The sequence below is a fragment of the Nannospalax galili genome, unplaced genomic scaffold, assembly GCF_000622305.1.
Source record: "Nannospalax galili isolate Female #2095 unplaced genomic scaffold, S.galili_v1.0 scaffold406, whole genome shotgun sequence".
Lineage (NCBI taxonomy): Eukaryota > Metazoa > Chordata > Mammalia > Rodentia > Spalacidae > Nannospalax > Nannospalax galili.
In genome coordinates, this window is record NW_008357033.1 from 4342830 (window position 1) to 4352329 (window position 9500).

At 45.1% G+C, this 9500-nt stretch overlaps 1 protein-coding gene across 3 annotated transcripts; it reads left to right on the forward strand.

Annotated features, from left to right (window-relative positions):
* Positions 1 to 2662: 2662 nt before the first annotated feature.
* Positions 2663 to 7076, forward strand: Jagn1 (jagunal homolog 1). 3 transcript variants are annotated; one of them, XM_008854860.3, is made up of 3 exons: positions 2669 to 2899; positions 4973 to 5057; positions 6103 to 7076. In XM_008854860.3, exon 3 carries the CDS (start codon positions 6176 to 6178, stop codon positions 6563 to 6565), a length of 390 nt encoding a protein of 129 aa, XP_008853082.1. In that variant the 5' UTR covers positions 2669 to 2899; positions 4973 to 5057; positions 6103 to 6175; the 3' UTR covers positions 6566 to 7076. The 3 variants fall into 3 exon arrangements, with proteins under 3 accessions (XP_008853081.1, XP_008853082.1, XP_029412961.1); XM_008854859.2 differs by lacking the exon at positions 4973 to 5057 and having other exon boundaries at positions 2663 to 2899; XM_029557101.1 differs by lacking the exon at positions 4973 to 5057 and having other exon boundaries at positions 5993 to 7076.
* Positions 7077 to 9500: the final 2424 nt, after the last annotated feature.

A 9500-nucleotide genomic window follows, 5' to 3' on the forward strand; every position in this document is an offset into this window, starting at 1 on the left:
CCAAAAAAAGGGTTATAATTGTGGTGCTGGAAAGATGACTCAGTGGTTAAAAGCACTGGCTGCTCTTGCAGAGGACCAGAGTTCACTTCCCAGCACCCACATCCCACATGGCAGCTAACAACCGATCATAACACCAGTTCCAGGGTGTTATGACTCTTCTGACCTCTTCAGGAATTGCACAACACAGTGCACTCACATGCATGCAGGCAATACACTCATACACATAAAATAAAAATAAAATAGCCGGGCATGGTGGCGCACACCTTTAATCCCAGCACTTGGGAGGCAGAGGCAGGTGGATCTCTGTGAGTTCAAGGCCAGCCTGGTCTACACAGTGAGTTCCAGGCCAGCTGGGGCTACAGGGAGCCCCTGTCTCAAAAAGACCAAAATAAATAATTTTTTTAAAAAATTATAATTGTGTGTGTATGTGTGATGTGTGTGGGTGTACATGCCATAGCACAGTTGGACATCAGAGGACAGCTTTGTGGTGTTAGTGCTCTCTTTCCACCTTAATGTGGTGTTCTGGTTTGTTTCTTCATTGCTGTGACAAAACACTCTGACCACTACCAACTTGGGGAGGAAAGGGTTTATTCAGCTTACATCTCCCAGGTCACAGTTCATCAGGGAGCCCAAAGTAGGAACTTAGGGCAGGAACCTGGAAGCAGGAGCTGGAGCACAGGCCATGGAGGAATGCTGCTTACTGGCTTGCTCCCCTGGCCCCTGCTCAGCCTGCTTTCTTACACAACACAGGCCTACTTGCCCAGGGGTGGCACCACCCCCAGTGGGCTGGGCCCTCCCACATCACTCATCAAGAAGATGCCCCTCAAACATGGCCACAGGCCAGTCCAATAGAGGCAATTCCCCAACTGAGGCTCCCTCAGCCCAGGTGTGTCAAGTTGACACTAAAGCTATCCAGCACATGTGGGTTCCAGAGACTGAGTTCAGATCACCAGGCATGAACAGCAAGCACCTTTACCTGTCTCCCTTGGCTGACCTAGAACTCTCTATGTAGACCAGGATGGCCTCATCTCACAGAAATCTGCAGGCCTCTGCCTCCCAAGTGCTGGGATCAAAAGTGTGTGCTACCACACCCAGCTGGCCCCAACTTCCTAAATCCTTTAGTTAATTTGTTTGAGAAAAGGTCTCCTTTAGTTAATTTGTTTGAGAAAAGGTCTCCCTGTGGCACTGGCTGGCCTGGAACTCACTATATAGAGATTCACTTGCTTCTGACTTCTGAGTGCTGGGACTAAAGGTGTTTGCCACCAAGCTAGGCCCAACTTTTTAAAATTTTGATTTATTCATTAATTGATGCTGGAGATTTAACCTGAGACCTCATGCATGCTTGTATTCTACATTGAACAACACCCATAATATGGAATTACCACATAAAGTGGCACTTTAGCCACTGCATGTACAGTTCAGTAGCACCAAACGTATTTGTATTGTTGTGCAATCATCACCACCCTCCATTTCCAGAATTTTCATCATCCCAAATAGAAACTCTACACTCAGTAAACATTGAATTGTATTTATTTATGTTTATGTGTGTTTTACCTGCATGAATGGGCATTTGTGCATGCAATACCCAGAAAGACCAGAAGAGGGCCTGGAACTGGAGTTATGGACAGCTGTTAGCCACCATGTGGATGCTGGGACCTAAACCCAGGTCTTCTGCAAGAGCAGCCAGTGGTCTTAAAGGCTGAGCCAGCTCTCCAGCCCTGAACTTAGTAAACATTAACTCCTCATTCCCACCCCACCCCAGCTCCAGACAACCACCTATCTACTTTTTGCCTTTATGAAATATTTGCAAAATTTTTTCTTTTATGTTCTTGACATTTCAAGAATACAGTCCACTTTGTCTTCTAGCATTCCTCAGTTTCCTTTAATCTGCAATTTTTTCGTGAAGTGTATCACTGGGCAGATGTTAGTTTGATTCATTATTGGTCCAGCCAGCTTTGCTTACTGGACTAAAGGGACACACACCAGGTTTTCTCACCATAAATTAAGAGTTTCTTTTTTGAAATGATGAAATAATATATGGAAAGACATTTTGGGGGATGTATGAAGGTGTGAAAGAGGGACAATCAGAATGCTTCTAATCATCAGCTTCTATCTGTGAAGTAAGGACAGTTGCATCTTAAACTGGAACTTTGGAAAGTTTAAGATGGCTCACGGTTAAAAGCACTAACTGCTCTTGCAGGGGATCTGGGTTGGATTCCCAGCACCCACATGGTGGCTAACAACTGGCTGTAACTCCAGTTCTAGGGGATACAACGCCCTCTTGTGACTTCTGTAGGCACTGTACGACACAGATGCACTTACATACATGCAGGCAATACACTCATAAAATAAAATAAAGAAGTGCACCAGTTTAAGTGTACGATGCTCTATTAGGCATAAAGGCAATAAGGTGCCAAGTCTAGCCAGGCGTGATGACTTTAAGAAGTCCTGGAAGGATGAAGCCGGACTTCCGCGAATTCCCGACCACATGGACCCTGTCTCAAAAATTATTTTAAAATCTTAAGTAAAATTTCAAATTAAGAGGAAAAAGAGCGCTAAGTCTAGGGACGAACTAAATTTTCCAGTTGAGCCACTCCCTGAGGGGCAGGGCAGGCCAGGAACCATAGGGCGCAGGCGCACAGCGGTGACCACAGAGTCGGTCCTCCTGAGGCAGAGCGGCCGGAAGTCCTCTTCTCAGAGCTGCTTGTGGTGGAAGCCAAGTGGAGGCCGCCCGAACCGGGCGAGCCCGGAGCTTGTTTGGGCTGTGTGGACAGCGGGTCAAGAGGCGCCCCGCCTTCGCGCCACGGACTATGGCGTCTCGGGCAGGTCCGCGAGCCGCCGGCACCGACGGCAGCGACTTTCAGCACCGCGAGCGCGTCGCCCTACACTACCAGATGAGGTACGAAGTGAGGCCGGAGCAGGAGGCCTTCCCCGGCCTGCAGGGGAGAGCAGCGCCGCCCTCCGAGACTCCTGCCCGCAGGGCTGGCTGTCCGCTGGCCCGGGAGGCCCCGTGGCTCCCCCCGGACCTTGCGGGTCCGGCTCGCGGGGCCACATGGACTGACGCTGCTCACCCTGTCACCTTGGAAACCGTATTCCTCTTTGCTCTTTTTGAGAGAGTCTCACTGTGTAGCCCTGGCTGGCCCAGAGCTGGCTGTGTAGACCTGTCTGGCCTTTTGTTTTGTTTTTAAGATCTCAGCATGTGGAGCCCAGACTGGCACAGTTGTCTAGGTTGGTCTCAACTTCCTGAGTCGTGGGATTTCAGGTGTGCACTTGCTGGAAACCTTATTTCTTTTCTTTTTTAGAAAATATTTTAATTTTAGCCGGGCTTGGTGGCACACGCCTTTAATCCCAGCATTTGGGAGGCAGAGGCAGGCGGATCTTTGTGAGTTCGAGGCCAGCCTGGTTCCAAGACAGCTGGTGCTACAGGGAGACCCTGTCACTAAAAAAGACCAAAAAAATTTTTTTTTAATCTTTTAAATTTTGGGTCTGGAGAGATGGTTCAGTGGTTAAGAGCACTGGCTGCTCGTCCAGAGTACCGGGGATTCCCAGCACCCTAATGGCTGACAACCTTGTGTAACTCCAGTTCTTGGAGTTCTGAAGCCCTCTTCTGGCCTCCCCAGGCATTGCACCACATGACACAGATGCACTTACATACATACATGCAGGGAATTCATTCATACACTAAAAATAATAAACTATTTTTGAAAACATTTTTTAAATTTATTTTTATATTTTATGAATGTATTGCCCAGGTGTATTGCAGTGCCCGCAGAGGTCCGAAGAAGGTGTCAGATCCCTGGAACTGGGGTTACCGACAGTTGTTAGCTGCCACATGGGTGCTGGGAATCGAACCTGGGTCCTCTGCAAGAGCAGTCAGTGCTCCTAAACTCAGCCATTTCTCCAACCCCATTATTTTTTCATACCAGTTTTTAAAAAATTATTTTTATTGCCTACATGTGTATAAGTGCACCAATGTGTGCAATGCCCACAGAGGCTAGAAGGGCATCAGGACCCCTGGAACTGGAATTATGGATGGTTGTGAGCTGATATTGGGAACCAAAGCCAGGTCCTCTGGAATAGCAGCCATCTTTCCATCTCCAAAACCTTATTACTAGTGGACCCTGAGTCCCTTCATCCTCAGAGGGAGAAAATCACTTACTTTTTAGGCTTTAAGAGTTAGAAAATAATTCATTTAAAGGACATAGCATAACTACCACATATCAGGGTATGGTGGCACACACCTTTAATTCCAGCACTCTGGAGGCAGAGGCAAACAGATTTCTGTAAGATTAAGGCCAAAGTGGTAGCCCTGTAGCCAACTGAGCCTACAGGAAGACCCTGTCTTTTTTTTTTTTTTTTGGTGTTTTTGAGACAGGGTCTCCCCAGCTGACCTGGAACTCACTATGTACACCAGGCTGGCCTGGAACTCACTGTGTACAACAGGCTGGCCTGGAACTCACTATGTACACCAGGCTGGCCTGGAACTCACTATGTACACCAGGCTGGCCTGGAACTCACTATGTACACCAGGCTGGCCTGGAACTCACAGAGATCCGCCTCTGCCACCCGAATGGGGAACTAAAGGCGTGGGCCACCATGCCCAGCCCAAGACCCTGTCTTAAAAACAACAAAAGATCTACCACATGGTAGCAGTGACATTTGCTATTCAGGGGGATATGTATGGTAAAAGGTGTCCCTGTCCAAGGTGAGTTTTATAAATATGTCCATTAAAAGGTATTTCTGCATTCTGTTATTGTTTTGTTAAATCCTTACTGAACTATATCCACCCTGCCTGTGTTAGACACTGAGGATTTAATTGTGAGCAAAAGCAGACCTGGTCTTTGTTTTCATGTTATATTTTCAATAAAAATTTAAAACATAAGCAAAAGTGGACCTTGCTTTCATGGAACTTGAATTTTTTTTTCCCTCCCTACTTTACCACATTTTTAAAAATTAATTTTTAATTCTCCAGCTGGTTCTTTGCATGTTTCCAGAGTTTTGAAGGAGAACAAACTCTTTGGACCCCTACTTAGGCCTCCCACGTGCTGATATCTTAGGTATGTGTCACTGCTGTTCTTTGACTTTTTTTTGGCCTTTTTGAGACAGGGTCTCCCTGTAGCCCCAGCTATCCTGGAACTCACTGTATAGACCAGGCTGGCCTTGAACTCACAGAGATCCACCTGCCTCTGCCTTCCAAGTGCTGGGATTAAAGGTGTGCGCCACCACGTCCAGCTCCTTTATTTTTTTTAATATTTTATTTATTTTTATTTTATGTGTATGAGTGTATTGTCTGCGTGTATGTGAGTGCACCAGTATTGTGCAGTGCCTCGGAGGTCAGAAGAGGGTGTCAGATTCCCCTGGAACTGGAGTTAAAGACGGTTCATAGCCACCATGTAGGTCCTGGGAATCAAACCCGGGTCCTGCAAGAGCAGTCAGTGCTCTTAACCGCTGAGCCATCTCTCCAGCCTCTGTTCTTTGGCTTTTAAATGCACTCATTCATAATCTTTGCTGTTCGTTCTGCTACTCCCCTTTCCATGTGTTCTTGCCATATTCAACCACCTGATTTCCTGAAATACAGTTACATCAATGCTTAAGCCTTGGTACTTGTGTGTTTTTGCCTCTACATAGAATGCCACCTCCACTCATCTCAGAACCTTGCTGAAATATCTCTCCTCTAGATAGGCATCTGACATTCCATCTCATGCAGAATTGACTCCTTCCTCCTGAGATCCCATATACTTGGAACATAGATTTACTAGAGCTTTACACTTTCTTTTCTCATTTCTTTTTTTTTTTTTTTGGTCTTTTTGAGACAGGGTCTCCCTGTAGCCCTAGCTGTCCTGGAACTCACTATGTAGGCCAGGCTGGCCTTGAACTCACAGAGATTCACCTGCCTCTGCCTCCCGAGTGGTGGGATTAAAGGTGTGCACCACCATGCCTGACTACACTTTATTTTCTAATTATGGTTTCCTCCTCTGTTCCTTGTGTCCAGCCTCTATCATTCAGATTTGTGTCCATGTATCCTGTACACTTGCCTGACATACAATTGATGATCAGAAAAATTTGAATGAAAGATCCTTCTCCCTCTGCTCTACCCCACAGTGTGACTCTCAAGTATGAAATCAAGAAGCTGATCTACGTGCATCTGGTCATATGGCTGCTGCTTGTTGCCAAGATGAGCGTGGGACACTTGAGGCTCTTGTCACATGATCAGGTGGCCATGCCTTATCAATGGGAATATCCATATCTACTGAGCATTGTGCCCTCTCTCTTGGGTCTTCTCTCCTTCCCCCGCAACAACATTAGCTACCTGGTGCTCTCCATGATTAGCATGGGGCTCTTTTCCATTGCTCCCCTCATTTATGGCAGCATGGAGATGTTCCCTGCTGCACAACAACTCTACCGCCATGGCAAGGCCTACCGCTTCCTATTTGGTTTTTCTGCTGTCTCCGTCATGTACCTGGTGTTGGTACTGGCAGTCCAAGTACATGCCTGGCAGTTGTACTACAGCAAGAAACTCTTAGACTCTTGGTTCATCAGCACACAGGAGAAGAAACGTAAATGAAGCCTGCCTGATGGACTGCTCTGAGGGCTGAAACCTGGGCCTCCCATTGAGCAGGGTGAAGGGTAGAGGAGCTGTTCCAAAATTCTTCCATTGACTGTGGCAGCTGTGATGTTGGCACCTAGCATAGACTAGTCTCAAATTTTGGTCTAGAGTTCTCTCTTGCCATCTGCTGAGGTGGCAAAGCTATATTTAATAAAATAGTATTCCTGACTAGCTAGAACTGGTGACCAATGGCTGTGAAACACTTCAGCTGGTTGAAGTTAAGACCCTTCTTTTTTTTTTTTTTTTTTTTTTAAGATTGAGCGTTATCCTTGCCTTGCCTTGATCATTCCCCCTACTTCCATGTATCACCCCAAAGAGATCTGGAATAAATCACATTTTCCTTCAAGCTGTAGGTCATGGGGCAGGAAACATTTGGGAAGCTGCCCTCCCACCTCTCTTACATGCTGTTCTCTCTACTGGAAACCATTTTACTTAAAAAGAATTTCAATAAAGTTAAGACTTCCCTGTATGCACTGTGCCTTGTGTTGCTTGAGTGTCCTTAGACATGAAAAGAATAGCTGCCTCCTGAAAGCATGGCAGTGGCAGAGAGACTGGGCATGGGGAACCTGTCATAGTTGCAACCCTGTGGCTGACTGGTAAGAACTGTGATGTCCAAGTATTTTGAGTATAGAGGCTATGTTAGCTTTCCATTAACAGTGTCAAATACCTGTGGGAAATTAAGAAGGGTTTTGGGGGGGGCTCACATTTTGGGGGATTTCCCTTTGGGGCATATGCAAGGAAGCTGTTTCATGGGGAGCCAGAAAAGAGGCGAGCTACCAATATCACCATCAATAAGCTAATTTCTTTCTCTTTGGCTGCACTTACAGGTTCTGCTACCTCCTGAAGCACCTCTGGCTTGGCAAGCACTACATGTGCCTTTGGCAAACCATAACAAGGAGTTTATAATCTAGGAGAAATGTGCAATGAACATAAAATCTGATTGTGTGGAGCAGATAAGTGTGAAGAGATTTGTAATTGAAATAAAGTTCTTGAGAGTCACACCTAGAAGTCTAACAGTAAATAGTTACAACATGAGAGGTAAATGCCCCTTTGCACTGGAGTTATCGCTAGATGATACTCAGATCTCTAACTAATCTCTTCCCTCTACAGAGTTGTAATTCTTTTGTTCTAGAAATGTGATGCTTGTATTGTCTGCAATAGTTCTAAATGCAGAACCTCATCTTCTAGATGTCCTCCTCATTATCATCTTAAACTCAGTTATGTCCCAAACTTTGCTTTCTACTTCATAGCCCTTACTGTTTGTATATCCTGTGTTGAAGTGAATATACCAAGAGCACAGCTCTGGATCATCATCCATTCCTCAAGCTTTAAGTCCTCATCATTGCTTTTTTTTTTGTCTTTTTGAGACAGGGTCTCCCTGTGTTCCCAGCTGACCTGAACTCACTATGTACACCAGGCTGGCCTTGAACTCACAATGATCCCCCTGCCTCTGCCTCCCAAGTGCTGGGATTAAAAGCATGCGCCACCACACCTGGCTGCTTTTTTTTTAATTGTTTTGATTTTATGTGTTTGAGTGGACCCTTTTTTGCCTGCATGTATGTAAGTGCACCTGTGCATGCAATGCCTGGCAGAGGTCAGAGGAGGGCGTTAGATCCCCCTGAAACCCAAGTTACGGACTATTGTTAGCTGCCGTGTGGGTACTGAGACCCAAACCCATGTCCTCTGCAAGAGCAACCAGCGCTCTTACTACTAAACCCTTACCACTGAGCCATCACCACTAAGACATCTCTCAGGCCCCATTGCTACTATTTTAAACAATGAATTGCCTTTATCTCTTAACAGGTTTCCAAAGGGTCCAGATCACTGGTATCTCATTGCTCAATACCCCCACTCACACTATCTGGTCAACTAAACCTGTTATGGAGTCCCTTAGAGATTTCATGTTTCCTTTGCTTAAAATCTTCTCAAAAGGCTGGGGATGTTCAGCGGTAAGGTGGTTTTTTAGCATGCCCAAAGGCCTAGGTTTGATCTCTAGTACCAATAGATGACAAAAATAAACATTTTCTATTCCTACATTCCCTTTTTCAGTTTTCATGCAGCTTATATGGCAATTCTGGAGTTTTCTGGTTCCTCTATTCAAACAATATTAATTTGAATTTGATTTTTTTTTTTTTTTTGAAAAATTGTTTTGCTGCCTTTTTTTTTTTTTTTTTTTTTTTTTTTGAGACAAGGTCTAACATTGCCCAGAGTGGTCTCAAACTCCATACAGCTAAGGATGACTTTGAACTTCTGTCCTTTCTGCCTCTGCTTCTTAATTGCTGGGATTACAGGAATGTGCCACCACTCCTGGCATGTATTACTTGTTTTACTAACAGATTTACTGAAGAATTGCATGTCTTCCATACCCCTTGCTCAGTACCCAGCACTTTAGTTGTCACTCTGAATTATCGAATGAAGTAACTTGCCCTTGTTATAGGACGGAGTTCGCCAAAAAAATCACCAACACCACTTTAAGAAAAGTAGCAAAGTAAATTTTATTTTTCGACCAGCCGGGCTGTCTATCTCGGGAGTAGACGCAGCCATGATGATTGTCGGGTCAAAGTTTTTATAGGATTACAGAAATATTCAAACAGGACATTTGTGAACCAATCAGGTTTGTACAACATAGCAGAACTTTGAATCTATTAATCAACAACCAATCATACAGATAAGTGCTACAGTCATATAACTTGGCAATCAACTTTGTAATTTTAAAGTTAGTCAACTTCCTAGCCATAACACGTATAGTAAGAAAGATGAAATCAGTAGTTACCAGGTGGTCATACAATAATATGATAACAAGGGTGGTCTTATGCTCTGTGTCAAGGTGACCCAAAATAGCAAGCGGATTACAGAAGCAAAAACAAGCAGTTAGCCAGGTGTAAAATGTCTG

Coding starts and splice junctions, on each gene's coding strand:
- Jagn1 (XM_008854859.2), top strand. CDS start 2,811: ATGGCGTCTCGGGCAGGTCCGCGAGCCGCCGGCACCGACGGCAGCGAC. Junction 2,900..6,102: donor GCCCTACACTACCAGATGAG/GTACGAAGTGAG, acceptor TCTACCCCACAG/TGTGACTCTCAAGTATGAAA.